This window comes from Pseudochaenichthys georgianus, chromosome 9 (genome assembly GCF_902827115.2).
Source record: "Pseudochaenichthys georgianus chromosome 9, fPseGeo1.2, whole genome shotgun sequence".
Classification (NCBI taxonomy): Eukaryota; Metazoa; Chordata; class Actinopteri; order Perciformes; family Channichthyidae; genus Pseudochaenichthys; species Pseudochaenichthys georgianus.
The window spans coordinates 8,248,466-8,264,031 of NC_047511.1; the positions used below are offsets into that span (position 1 = coordinate 8,248,466).

The 15,566-nt window shown below is 41.0% G+C and overlaps 1 protein-coding gene across 1 annotated transcript in view; it reads left to right on the forward strand.

Annotated features, from left to right (window-relative positions):
- prdm6 (PR domain containing 6) overlaps positions 1–11,091 on the forward strand; it is a 133,153-nt gene extending 122,062 nt beyond the window's left edge. Inside the window, 1 exon segment of the mRNA XM_071204328.1 lies at positions 6,424–11,091. Coding sequence (XP_071060429.1) covers positions 6,424–6,538 — 115 coding nt within the window. The 3' untranslated portion in view covers positions 6,539–11,091.
- Positions 11,092–15,566: the final 4,475 nt, after the last annotated feature.

Genomic DNA, 15,566 nt, shown 5'->3' on the forward strand with positions numbered 1-15,566 from the left:
GGCATCCTTGGCAGGTCACTTTTTCTTAGAGTCATGTCTATGCCATAAAGTACATTTTAGAACTGATACATTTGGGTTAGGAATAGTACATTCAGTCTTTTGAAATATCGCTTCGTCATGCAGTAGAATTGATAGCAACCCAAACATTTAATAATTTCCCTCATCATGTTGTGGGATCTCTTCGTTCATTGGGCACAGAGGTTGATATTGTTCTGTTATACGTCATTTCATCTTGTTTCCATCGTTGATGTGTGTTTTGTACTTGGTCTGTGTTGTTACCTTTTTATGAAAAGCGGGCCTTTCAAATGTGTATCCTGGACAGTTTCAGTGAATTCACCGTAATGACTTTAGTTTGCACTCAGAATTTGCGCTTTTGATTTGAACTCTTAATTTACACATCAATATGTGCTCTTAGTTTGTGCTCCTAGTCATACTTGCCAACCTTGAGACCTCAGAAATCGGGAGCATTTCAAAACCACCGCGGGGGGAGGGGGGGGGATCGCCGGAGCTGTATTAGATTAACATTAACATGCTTATTGTAGTGGTAAGTGCACTGCCTGTAGCACCACGGAGCATGTGTGTGGGCTGGAAAGGAGTGAGCAGAGGGTCGAGTTGTCGATTCTTGTTCTGTTTTCTGTGACTGCGAGTCCTATCCTCACCCTCTCAGACTTTCATTTGCGCGCGCTACTAATGAAACGAGCTACCATGGAAACCAAACAATGGTGTAGCTGTATTAAAATCCGAGTGGAAACAGTCCTGAGTAAATCTGATTTTGTCAGAAATCGGGAGAAATGTGACCGCGGGAGGAAACCGGGAGGGGGCAATAAAATCGGGAGTCTCCCGCGAAAATCGGGAGGGTTGGCAAGTATGCTCTTAATACGCGCTCGCTGTTTGCACACTCTTAATTTGAGGCTGAAGAGATGTTTCGCTCTCATATAAACGTCTATCCTTAATCTTATCACTTAAATAAACTCCCAACATGCAGTTGTGGGAGGATCAGAGGGGTGGCTGGGCAAAGCACACGCCAACAGAAATAATTGACCAATTAAACTCAACATAACTTCCTCAAACACATATTCACCACACCATGTTTAACAGGCAGATCATATGAATAACTGGTGTTCCTAATAAATGAATGTATCAACTGTGAGAGCATCAGTGGGAAAAGAGAAGCATCTCCATCACAGCGTCAGCAGCTGGTAAGGAATCTCTGACAGCTCACTGGCTTTTTCTTTCGCTTGCAACTGAAGACTGATATAATGAGAAGGCAAGCCTCGCTGCAATTAGGGCCTCCTGGAAGCTTCCGTTGTCGCGCTGTCATCTCGTCAGCGGGAGAGGACAATACAGATTCCCCCAGTGGACACAGAGGTCAGCATTAAGGGAAAGGGCAGGAGGGCGACGGGGGGGACAGAGTAAGGGGTATTAAAGAAAGGGAAGAAAGCAGAATAAGGGATTTGGGAAATCTAAAGGACAGGTATCAGGGGAAAGCCGAAGGAAATGAACGTCCTTAATAAGCAATCAGAGAAATCCAAAGTTGTCATTGACGTGGCGAGCCAAAGGCCGAGGAGAATACAATTAGAGAGGGAAAGAGGAACAAGAGATCACGGTGTAAAAAGTGAAACGACAATTGGCGACGAGAAATCCGGTTAAAGCAAATCAGCGTTCTTAATAAGCAATCGGAGGGAACCCCCGAACCTTTTCATCAGCACTTCAGAGTCTCGGTGGAGGCAGAGCGGGACAAAGACAATCATGGACGGGCGTCAGGAATCTTTAGCGGATCGATGGCCTCGGGGAGTTATCTCCTTTCGGATGGTGCCACGAATAGATTAAAGCTGCCACTGTCACTTTGTCAGGAGGAAAACGCTCAACTTTATTTTCCCCGCTGAGGAGACGGAGCAGAGATTCTGTGTGGTCGGCAGCTTTTCAGCACCGATACTCGCTGGACTATGGAGCCTGTCAAACTGCTGTTTTCTCTGCTGCTCTATTGTTCCAGTGTTTTCTATACAGTTGTAACTTTATGAATCCACCAGAGGACTTGTAGAAAGCAAAGGGATGAGGCTCCTGGATCCCTTTGTCTTGTCTCTTCTTTTGTTGTGGCTAGGTCAGAGATCAGTTGAGAGCAAATGTTGGACTATTGTGCTCTGGTCAGCTTAATTGTAAGTCTGTAAGTCAGTGAGGTATTGTTAGATATTATGACTCACAGTGAGATACTAACTGACCCAGGGACCCCTCTAGAAAACACCCCTGTTTGCCTTATGGTTCCAAGATGATGGAAGTTCCCTGTTGATATCAGGACTGCTGAAAGTCTACACATCTTCTGTCGCAGACTGAAAACCCACCTGTTTCGTCTGCAACTCGACCCTTACAACTAACACAGACAAGTGATATTACTTCATCCCAGTTTGCCTCCCCTTGATCCCTCAACTCCTGTCTTGAACATGGGAGACGCGTGTCGAGGAGTCGAGGAGGAAAATCAAGGATAGAGGAGTCGAGGAAAGAGGCATTTAAAGAGAAATTGAGAAATCCTTTCCTTGGAGTGGTCATTTTCAATCAACATCAATTGGATATGTAAGGAGGCACAGCACCATCATCTGTATTGTATTATCTCTATCAGATGAGCAACACAGTGTTTATGAACAATTATATATTTGGTTTTTATTTAAATGTAATGTGGCAGTAACTTGGGCTAAAGATGCATCCATGGAAAATACATCAGTGGTTCCTCGCTCGTAGCTCCTCGTAGCTCCTCGTAGCTCCTCATAGCCTCCTCATAGCTCCTCGTAGCTCCTCGTAGCTCCTCATAGCCTCCTCGTAGCCTCCTCATAGCTCCACATAGCTCCTCATAGCTCCTCGTAGCTCCTCATAGCTCCTCATAGCTCCTCATAGCCTCCTCATAGCTCCTCATAGCTCCTCATAGCTCCTCATAGCCTCCTCATAGCTCCACATAGCTCCTCATAGCTCCTCATAGCCTCCTCCTAGCTCCACATAGCTCCTCATAGCCTCCTCATAGCTCCTCATAGCCTCCTCATAGCTCCTCATAGCTCCTCATAGCCTCCTCCTAGCTCCACATAGCTCCTCATAGCCTCCTCATAGCTCCTCATAGCCCCCTCATAGCTCCTCGTAGCTCCTCATAGCCTCCTCATAGCTCCTCGTAGCTCCTCATAGCCTCCTTATAGCTCCTCATAGCTCCTCATAGCCTCCTCCTAGCTCCACATAGCTCCTCATAGCCTCCTCATAGCTCCTCATAGCTCCTCATAGCTCCTCATAGCCCCTCATAGCCTCCTCATAGCTCCTCATAGCTCCTCATAGCCCCTCATAGCTCCTCATAGCCCCTCATAGCCCCTCATAGCCCCTCATAGCCTCCTCATAGCTCCTCATAGCTCCTCATAGCCCCTCATAGCTCCTCATAGCTCCTCATAGCCCCTCATAGCCCCTCATAGCCCCTCATAGCTCCTCACAGCCTCCTCATAGCCTCCTCAATCCTTAATGTGCATTCGAAGAATTTGGATATCCTTCAAGATGGCACACTGAAATCAACGACCGGGTCACTGCTGGAGGATGGAGTAGTCGAGGGGGCGAACATTTGAGAAACGAGAAACGGCTTATGAGCGGAATAAACCAATGACACTTTGGAATTACTTAATGTAATTACAACTAATTGGTTGATCTAAAAAACCTGATGTCAGGTTTTTACAAAAAGTCCTACAAGCGTCAGATTTCCTTGCATTACAGTGAAATGTAAGTAGCGCTGCAAACAGACTTGTTGTACTTGCCTCCTTCTGGTCCCACCAGTCCTATCAACATGTGACTGAACACCATCTGTACTTGTTGACTCCCCATTCTGTCCCGTTTTAAGGGATGAAGATAAGACGTGAGCTGAAGCGTCACTGATCGTTGAGGGGAAAGTGATTAAAGCTGCTGCTGCTGCTGCTGCTGCTGTCACTTTGCCAGGACGAAACTGCTCAACGTTATTTTACCGCACTGAGCTACCCGAAGGAGTCGGTAACAGACGCCGGCTGGTCGATAGCAGCAGACTGCACCCGACCTCGTTCCCGCTCCACTCTTTGTTCTGCAGGAGGATCGTGTCCGTGTCTGTCCTGCTGGATAAGTCTCTGTGACAGAGGAGCTTCAGAGGGGCTTTGATGTCTGTAGCTGTTGTGGTTTTGTGAATTTACAGAATAACTAACAGTAGGAATGTCTAACGGCAGAGCTGCTCAGTTGGCAGTCTGGGTAGTTTGTCTGCGCTGTAACATACACTAAATGACGAAAGAAAGATCCATTTACAGAAGTCTTTCCGGCATGATTACTGCTGTGAACAAGTCTTTAAAATGCCTCACACACACACATGTAAACATATAACACTTACTACAATGTAGTCGGAAGATCTTGGAAGTTTCTGAAGTAAACCTATTTTAAACCGTGTATACATTGTGTTAATGCTTTGACTTTAAAACTACTTTCACCAAAATACGGCTGCCTGGCTGACCATTGGACTTCAATGCTTATGTTTTACTGTTAAAGTTAGGGTTTAAAAGTGATGCTAGGAAGGACATTAAACTGTTTACTGTCTTTTGATATTAAAAAAGAAATGTATATGTTTTTTTAGGTTTTAGAGTAGAAATGTGATATTGAAAACTGTCCGTTGTTAAATTAATTGAAATCTAATAGAAACCTATTATTAGTGGGTTTTCTTATTGGGGCAAAGTGGTTTGAGTGTAAGTTTGATATGAAAGTGTGCACCATTGACCAAAAGCAACATATAGCTGTGTCGCTAAACCTGCACGTTTTTATTCGTGCACCAATTAAAATGCCTCTCTCTGTGGCAGATATATTCCGATATATTCCGAATATACAGGCAAACTATTGGATCTAAAAGTACATTTTAGTTGAAACATAGAAGAAGTGCCACAGCCTTTGCCATGTTTGCAATCTATACTTTTTTTTAATAATAACACAGAAAGTTGACCAAGTTATTTAACCCTATAAATAATACTATAGGTATATCTAATACACTGACTCTTGATTCATAATGTGTTCTGAAAGGAAAAGCTACATTTAAAGATCTTCTGAAGCCCCATTCTTCAGTCCACACAGAGATTCAAACACATTGTTTTGCCTCCCCTACCTTATCTTGCCCCCCCCTCCCCCTTCCTATCTATCTAACAGCATGTTAGTCTTGTTTCAGGGCTGCTGAATCCAATACCTCAACACCGCCTTCTCTTTGAAGGCCCCCCTCCCCCCACTCCAAACACATTCATATACATGTAACTGCCCCTCCACCCCTCCTGCTCTGACTAACAGCTCCATCTCTCCTCTCTTTCTATTGGAAGTGACAGTGATGCTGTTTTATCAGGTGTGTGTGTGTGTGTGTGTGTGTGTGTGTGTGTGTGTGTGTGTGTGTGTGTGTGTGTGTGTGTGTGTGTGTGTGTGTGTGTGTGTGTGTGTGTGTGTGTGTGTGTGTGTGTGTGTGTGTGTGTGTGTGTGTGTGTGTGTGTGTGTGTGTGTGTGTGTGTGTGTGTGTGTGTGTGTGTGTGTGTGTGTGTGTGTGTGTGTCGGTCAGGTTGTGAAGATCAGGGCCACAATTACAGCTTGCTGCTCCGCTGGGCCTCACACACACTTTATACTGTCACTGGATGTTAGAGTTAACAGGAGGGTGTGTGTGTGTGTGTGTGTGTGTGTGTGTGTGTGTGTGTGTGTGTGTGTGTGTGGTGTGTGTGTGTGTGTGTGTGTGTGTGTGTGTGTGTGTGTGTGTGTGTGTGTGTGTGTGTGTGTGTGTGTGTGTGTGTGTGTGTGTGTGTGTGTGTGTGTGTGTGTGTGTGTGTGTGTGTGTGTGTGTGTGTGTGTGTGTGTGTGTGTGTGTGTGTGTGCTCATCTCAAGGTTGTGTAAGTGGGTGTGTGTAAAAGTTATTTTCCAAATTGTTAAGCCCTCCTTCATACAGCGTATGAAGGAGGGCTTAACAATTTGGAAAATAACTTTGCGATCATACTGACTAATATTGCAATATAATTCACGACGTTGGAGGCAATGATCCCTTTAACAGCTAACCAATCAACAATGGTGTTTTTGACACATACTGTTTAACAAATACTGCGCCTCCTGTTATTTAGACAATGCATCATTTCAACAGTTCAATTTCAAATTGATAAACTGTTCAGGTCTTCCTGTCTTCAACAGTGTTGTGTTCTTCTGACATACACATCCTTAAACTAATCACATATTGTGTTTCTCCTTCTCTTTGTCCGTGTGTGTGTGTGTGTGTGTGTGTGTGTGTGTGTGTGTGTGTGTGTGTGTGTGTGTGTGTGTGTGTGTGTGTGTGTGTGTGTGTGTGTGTGTGTGTGTGTGTGTGTGTGTGTGTGTGTGTGTGTGTGTGTGTGTGTGTGTGTGTGTGTGTGTGTGTGTGTGTGTGTGTGTGTGTGTGTTAGGTGCGAGCGTTGCGACCGCAGCTTCACACAGGCCACTCAGCTCAGCCGCCACCAGCGACTCCCCAACGAGTGCAAACCTGTGAATGAGAGCAGCGAGTCCATCGAGGTGGACTAACCCTCCGACTGTTCCCGGACCGACGCGCTCCAGCGGCTACCTCTGAAAAGGCGTCTTCCTCACTCTGTGTTTCCTCTCCGTCCACAACAAGCCGGCTTATTTATCACCCAAACACAAAGATTTTGAAATGTATCCATTCCATAGAGGATAAAGCCCAACATGTATGTTTAACTAGGAATTGATATAAGAGCCATCTAAGTGACCTCTGCTCCAGGAATCACTTTTAGTGGAAAGCACCTATAAACAAATAAAGCTTTTGAATGTAGTTTTCGGATATGCTAACACAGGAATAGACATACAGCTTAAACAAGAATGAGAAAGCTGGACAAAGGCTAAATACTGAACTATAGGTAGAAGATACTAAACAAAAAGTAAGTACACAAACATTATCTTCACCAGGATGACTGACCCTGATGAAATAGTTTTGAAAGAGACTCCAAAACACGTCAATTGTATACAACTTCAGGCGCTGCACGACGTATCATGTGAATGCAGCTCGACACCAACATTCTTACAGGACATCGGCAGACGGGTGCAAACGCGTGACAATGGCTAACTTTATAATCTCCAGAAGACAGCATGGCTCCGGTCCCAGCGGTGTGCGGCACTTTTTAGTGTTTCTGTTGTGTTTTGAGCTTCGAGCAGAGTTTTGTATTTGCGGCGTAAACATGCAGCGCTTTTACAAAAGCTGCGCATGTTTGGTGAAGTTGGTGAAGATGTTTCCTCTTTTGCATGAGTTTTGGCACATTTGTGTTTTTATATTTGCATCACTTTTGAAACTACAGCCTTTTCTCCTAATTGGAAATGTGTTGGGCCGTTGTAACGCGTTTGCACCTGTAGGCCACCGTAGTCATTCTCTGCAAAAGTAAAATGGAAGTGTATCCAAACTGTGACCAGAATATAAAAGCTTCAACACATGTCTGTCATTGTGACGGTTCATTAAATCCGTTCCATGATTAGACTAAATATTAAATATGAATACATACCATGACAGGTTACTTGTTATTAAGTATGTAGGGATTTATTCTATACTGAGACAATTACAATAGTATTTTTTGATTGTAAGTCATTCACAATTAATAAATACAAATTAGATAGAACTGCTTCTGTGTGGACGGAGATAATGGAAAGACGTCATTCTTTAAGAGCGGTTTCAGATTTAGCCGGCTACATGTTGACCGACCGACTGACTGACTTCTGGACAGGAGAGGCTTTAAAGCCACATGCATCCTACTGAAGAGAATCCAGATTCAACCATACCAAAGAAAACCTTTTTTTCCTCCAGCAGAGAAAATGAACTTTCGCATGAAGCGGTTGGACTCACGAACTTTTGGAATCGGATATTTATTGGAGACTTTTGGGGAATCCTGTCAGGTTTCCCTCCAAAGAATGGCTTCTTGAAACCGGACAAGACAATGAAACGAAACACCAAAAGAAAGCAGACTGTCTGTAGCTTTACTTCTCAGTTTCTTCTTTTGCCACAGCGACGCCAAAGGAGGGCGCGACCAAAGCAAAGGCAACTGGAGCTGGAGCAACTACACAAACCTCTGAGGACCACGCTCCACTTTTACATTGAAATCAACCAAATAAAATGACAAGGAGTATGTATTGTAAAAAAAGAAAAGAAAATAATGGACAAAACCAACATAAATTATATTTATCTTTTTCTCATGCTTATCATGCTTTGGGCACTATTGTTTTTGAATTGTTTTATTTAATGTTGGCAGATGTAAAGATGGCGACGAAAGGAAGGAGAAACTGAAGAGATTATGGATGTGATTTCTTATAGAAATAATCCTGCAGTTTATAAGAAAATGTGTTAAATATGAAGTTGACACATCGTGTGTTCAAAACTGTTTTGTTTTCACGGTCAACTTTTCTATTTCTTTCAATTCAGATTAAAGTATACAGATGACATCTAATCATCTGAGGCACAAACATCATACCAAACTAAAATGGCGTATGTGTTTCTCTTACGATAAATGTTGGTCTCATGGAGTATATTTGCCGTGCAATGCAAGTTTGAATCCTTTCACAAGCACTCTCAGATGTGTAAATATTGCCATTACAATACACTTTGTATCCAAATGAGTGAGGGTCAAGCACAGCTATTACTGAATACCAAATAGGTTGTTGTGCCTGAGAGTTAAAAAAGCTTTAATAATGATAATGCAGGACTTCTTTTCCCAAAGAGCTCGTGGATGTTAATCTACAATCCAAACCAAAACACAAAGGCGCGTTTTCTTTAATCGGACAGATGCTTGTAAGAGTTCATAAGCAGCTTTATTCAGCGACAAAGAACAGTTTATTTAATCATCATGAAAACAAAGTCTCCATTGATCAGCTGTTCAAAGTCATTCATACAAATGAACGCAACTTATGAAAAGTGAGAAATATCTGATGCCAGAGGTTAACTTAAAAGCAGCTGAGGTGCTAAGCCTGGTGAGGAGAGGGTCTGCATATGGAATGGGTCCTCCACGTGTCTAGCTAACCAACACATCCTCCCCTAAACAGTTCCCTCTCCCTTTGTTCCCTCCAAAAACGTTTATGATACTTACACGCTTTGTTCAGTCGGATGATCTCCACATATTAAAAGCACTTTTCTAATAGTTGAAGCGTAAATGTCATCACCAGAAGTACAGATCTAACATTAGTCTAAAAACAAACTGCAACTCGCGCATCACCAATGCTAAGCTAAAGGTGGCTAATGTTCAGCCTGATGACGTTTTGTAGTCCCATGTAGCCACTTGTTTGTAACCGCCATTTTCCCACCCCAGAAATGCACACGTGGGGTATTGACTGTATTGACTGACATATTTAATGTTGTGCAACAAGATGTTAACATCTCTTAAGCTACCTAGCCTAAATCCCATTGACTTTCAGAGGGGGGGGGGCTGGAAATGCTAACTCATTTCTGGTTTTAAGGACTCATTCCTGCAGCCCTGTATTAGTGCCTCGCCTGAGTCGACAGTTGATGCAGAGAGGGACACACTGCATCAGGACACACATCATTTCCTCACATGTGTGGCAGTGTCATCGGTTTCCCATTTTAACATATTGAGAGTTAATTCCCAAAAAGTGTATATGTAATAAAACATATTAATATAGTTAAATGTATTTCCATTTAACAACTCAGTGATGTGAAAACAAATCCTGCTGTGACTGAACATGCTGCTCTCTAAACTCTTACAGGCGTGTTTGTGTTCCTGAAAGAAAAGCCTCTCTTTATTCAGAATTCAGATTGAGCTAATGCTGTATATATGGAAAAGGCCTGTTGTATGATCTGTAGGATCGATGGGACTGAGGTGAAAGACATTTGAGTTAAACACAAATGTGAATGTGAACCAGAGCTCTGAGCTAATTCACGTTGTGTTCATGAGTCGGGATCCAGAGGACAAGAAGAGAGTCTCAAGGTCATGTGTTTCCCATTAGGACACACAGGAGTGGCCATACAACCTGGTGACACGAAGCTCAAGTACAAGCTACAGTTGGGTTTGATACAAAGACATGTGGTAAAAACAAAATGTCTTGGAGGTAAGCTTATAGTAGATCAGGTTCTTCAGAAATGTTCAGAGTCATTCTGGGAAATGTAGGCAATCTTATGAAGGAGAAGTTGTGTAGACTTTAAGGACCAAGTTGGAATTAAGTCTGTTAACATTCGGTCATCTTCCTCTTAATGTGAAAAAGTCCAACATCCAAATCTGCCGTGGCATCGTTCCCAGAGTGGTGCAGCGATGTAGATTTGTGTTTAGTTATCCAAGCAGATCTAACCAACACCGTCCCTAAACATGTGTCTCCCTCTGTTCCCAAGGCCTTGCCCTCGAATTGATTCGACTGAAACAGTCAAATCTAAATTAAGATAAATCAACTTAAAGTCATGTGTAATATCCCTTTTTCTTTACACACTAAACTACAAGAACTGTATATTCTGCATATATACATGACATGTTACACATACTCTGAATGTGTTACTCACATTCTGAAAGGAAAACCTACATGTCGAGATCTTCTAACCCCATTCTTCAGTCCACACTGTTGCCTCCCCTACCTTATCTATCTGTACATATTTTACACTTTAGCAACCGCTGTTTTTATCACTAATGGAAGCTTTGTACGAGCATCATATTTACTGACGTATTTAATGTCGCACAAACCATGAAATTCTCATTTCAGGCTTTTAAATAATAATGCGTTCATAAAAGTTACTTTGAAACTAGGGAACCGGGAGTGCTAACGTGCTAGGTAGTTCCGGGTTTAGGACTCATTCCTTTACCACTCTGGAGAAATAGTGAAGAGACCTTAAAAGTCCTGCAGCATTCCTTTCCCTTGAATGAAAAGAAAGCGCTCTGGGATCGGCTGAACACAAACTGAATCTCGCTCTGACCTCCTGATGACGATAATCATGTATTCTGGAATATGACTGAGCAAGGGAAATCTTCATTCCAAATGGAAAGACTCTTAGAAATCAATTGTTGACTCGATCTTGTTTGCATGATTTCTCTGCCCCCCCCCCTTTTCTAAATGGATGACAAAATGAGGTCAAAAACCAAAAATACATTGTTCCATAGGAAATAAAGCTGAAACCCAGTTTTGATTCTTTACAGTCTCTCTCTGTGCTTTTATTGATCATCATGAGTCGTGCACAGAAACACAAAGAAGACAAAGAATACAAAGGGTTCAGATTGCAAAATACTTTTCACCAGGTGAAATTGATGGCTGATCATCGATTAAAGAAGAAAAGTCCTAATAATTGAGAATAAAACTCATCTAGTTATTGATCCATACGTTCTGTAATCAACACGATGACGATCAGGTGCTGACCTCAATAGTCCGAATATCTGCGCCACACGTTTCACCAATAACTGACATATCGCTCTTATATGAATGAATGAATGAAAACTTTATTAAAGTCTCAGGGTCCATTCTTACGACTTGAAATAGATATATTTACATTTTTGCAATGTTTTTTTACTTAAATTCTGGCCATGTACTACACATTACTACGGCAACCGACAGGTGAGAAGATCAGATCTGATGTAAGCTAGCTATCTAATGTAATAGTGATTCTGACAAAACACTTACAATTATGAAAAAGACCAACGGTGCCAACAGAGACAGATGGTCAACTTTGTAATCGCTGAACGTCAACAAGCTTCCAGTTGTGTTTTTATTAGTGCTGGGCAAGAATTACAATGAATACATCTCAATTACCCGCGGGATTTTCTGAGATTAATCACATTGTTATGCGCAAAATGCAATAATGTGTATTGCAAACTTTTATTTTTCAAACAAATAAGGTGCTTTTTAACAGCAGTATTACCTTTACACAGCAGCAGTTCAAATATTTCTTGTAAATCTCAACTTAAATATTAGTTAATGTAATCAAATCAAATATAAAACAAAAGTTATTTGCCACTGCCAGAAGAACAAGTTGAGCGTACTTTCAAAATAAAGTAATTGTTGTTGTAATTAATTAATGTATTAAAGGTGGGGTAGGTCATTTTGGAGAAACCAGCTGGAGTGCGCGAGAATTTGAAAATACACAGCCGGAAGAAATCTGCCACTTCCTCACAGAGCCCCTCCTCCAACACACAGGAACGCGCACATGACCAATGAGGGCACGAGATAAGTCTGTGCACAGATGGAAGGCTGACAGGCAGGTAGGCCATCCAGTTACATTAGCCGGGCCGGCTCAGATGATTGGTTGTACTTTTTACAGTAGGACTACGGCTTCCACAGATGACATTTTTTATGGATTTATTGTCAAAGCACTTAAGATATTCGTTGCTATCGGGATGTTAAGAGCATTCCATGGAATATAACAAGTGTATCTCGAGCTGGTTTCTCAAACGTTCCCACCTTTAACGCGTTGACTTGCCCAGTCCTAGTTTTTATATTTGCATCTTTTCTGAAGCTGGAGCGCGTCTCTCCTAGTTGAAGTGTTTTGGGTAGATGCAGCTTGTTGGCACTTGTCGGCCACCGTACTTTACCCCTTCAAAGCAGACTTTATTCTGTATATTTTATTTAACAATGAATTTCCGGTCAGTGGTTGCTCAACTGTTAAACACACATTTAGAAGAGAGGTTTAAGATCAGCAGAAATGATCAATTAGAGGTGTTTGAGCTCAACTGATCATGTTTATAAATGGCCACACAGGAGGTTTAGTGCAGCTGCCCCGACTTACTGCTAATACTCTGTGACACACACACACACACACTTTTACTCATACCTGATTTACGCTGTTATTGTCCTCGCTCTTCCTCTCTTGTAGCTGTCCCTTCCGATAACAACAGTCAGACCTCCAGCAGTCGTTATCAAAGTGTTTCTGTTCTGGGAGAATTTCCACTTTCCCTGCGTCACGAGGGAATAAGAAACACCGCTTTCTCAATCACTGCTTCTTATAAAACCTACCACTTCTCTAATGTCATTACATGTAATCTAATCTGGATGCATGGACATGTTTGTCAAACCAAAACAAAGTAAAGAAAGTTGATTTGTTCTGATTCGGGTTGGATCTGGTTCCCACGGTGTGAAAACAGGGCCGTGATGGATGTTTGAAAGCTCTGACTGTTTGTTTTGGTGAATTTGTCGAATCCTCTACGGAATAATCTTAGCATTCAGACTGAAAGCGGAACGTCCAGTTTGTGTCTTTTGTGTGTGTGTGTGTGTGTGTGTGTGTGTGTGTGTGTGTGTGTGTGTGTGTGTGTGTGTGTGTGTGTGTGTGTGTGTGTGTGTGTGTGTGTGTGTGTGTGTGTGTGTGTGTGTGTGTGTGTGTGTGTGTGTGTCCTGTTTCTTAGTCAGTCCAGTCTGATGGTAATTGAGATGTGTGTGGACATGGGTCCTGGAGGTCCCGTGTGAAGGGTCTTGTGGTGTCTGGGTTCAACCAGCTGAACCACTGCCACGGTGTGTCGGATATACTCAGTATCAATGAGGTCAAGAGGAAAAGGCCCCTCTTTAAATACACTATTGAGAACTTTGTTCATGTTGTTTGTTTGCCATCACTATAACTTTGCCCATGATACTTTCGACATGCTGTACAATGTCGTTTTGTTGATTTCTCAACATACTAAACTCTGACTTTTTTACAAAATACTGTGCTTTGATATTTGACTTATTGATTACTTTTAATATGTTGAGTTTTGCAAAGAGACATTGTATAGTTTGCAAAAAACGAAATGTTTCTGATGATTTCGATTTACAGTACTACAGTAAGTTGTCTCTTTTCGACAAACTCTACTCTACTACTACTATGGGGACATTTTTGGGGACATTTTTGACAAACTGGCGTGTTTCTGCATGTTTTGACATACAGTAGTATACTCTGTCGTTTTTTGTTAACTTGATATTCTAAACTATGTTTTTCTATTCATATTTTCAACACACTATACTTTGTCTTCTTCATACTGTACTATAGTATTATTTTGTACTTATAATTGGGACATACAGTACCGTACAGTATAATGCCCTTTTACTGATGGTTTCTACAAACAATGATTCTTTGTTCTGATATATCTGACATGCTATACTACGACTACTTTTTTAACATAAAATACCATCACTATTTATTTCCATCAAACTATTCTATTTATTTTTCAGTTTTTTTTACATGAAATAATTTACCCTTGTTTTTCCTGATATTGTCAACTAATATTTATTTGTATTTATTTATGACATATTATACTGTGTCATTTATGGTGTTTTATTTTCTAGATACTGCACTATCACTATGTTTCAACGTACTATATACTATGTCCTTTTTCTTTTATTGTGAACTTAAGTATGTTCACAATAAAATAATAAAGTTACTATGACTATTTTTGACATTCTATATAGTATGTCGTTTTTGTTCAGATAAATTCGACAAACAATACTTTGTTAATTCTGATATTTCCACACGTTATTTCAGATCATTTGCGACAAACTTTACTATGTTGTGTTTTCAGATGTTTTCACATACCGTATTAGGTTTCAGTTTCGGATGCTATCATCACACTAGTGTATATACGATTTTTTTAAATACTATACCTATACTAATTTCAACAAACAATATTATGTTTTTTTCTGAACTGTTGACATACTATGCCCTTTTCTCTGATCATTTATAATATTTTCGATTGATTATACCATTTTCAGATTCTTTAAAAATACTTTACAATGTCTATTTTTGACATACTTGACTATGATGTTTGTTTTTGATGAAATCGACATCGCACACCGCGTCGTATTTCCTAATCATTTTTGACATACTTTACTATGTCGTTTTCAGACTATTTCTCTACATACTATACTATGAATATTTTTGGATAATTTGAACAAACTATTTTTTTTGTAGACATACGTTGTTATTTCAGATGCTTTGCAACATACTATGTCCTTTTAGTTTCATTTCATTTCAAACCTTTATTTAATCAGATTGTCCCTTGAGATCATAGAACTCTTTTTCAAGGGAGACCTGCAGCATTAGGTTCCACATGAAACATAAAACAATAGGAGGACATCATACATTATATTTACAGGATACATTTACAAGTGCCCATAGTTTCTAAGAGAATTTCACTTAGACTTGCTTTAAAAACATGCAGCGGAATGAGATTGCTCAGTTTCAATTCTTGCTGAAGATTGTTCCGAGCAGGAGCTGCACATAAAAGCTGTCTCACCGAAGACAGTCCTTGCTCCTGGCACATCTAACAAGACGACATCCTGCCATCTCAGACAGTAGCTGTTTGCAGCTCTGTGTGTTATCAGAGAGCAGATGTAATACGGGAGTTTACCCACAAAGCTTTATAAATAAACGTGAACCAATGACTGAGCCTCCGTACAGTAGTTTAATAATACATCCTTTTTTGATTTATTTTGGATATACTCTACTATGTTGTTCTTATATTTTAGACTATGACTTTCTTCTGTTATTTTTCAACACACAATATTATCACTTTTTTTATATAATGTTGTTTTCTTCGAGATGTTGGACGCACAGTAGTTTGAGTTCTTTTGTCAACCATGTTGTTTTTTCTGGAATTTACGACAT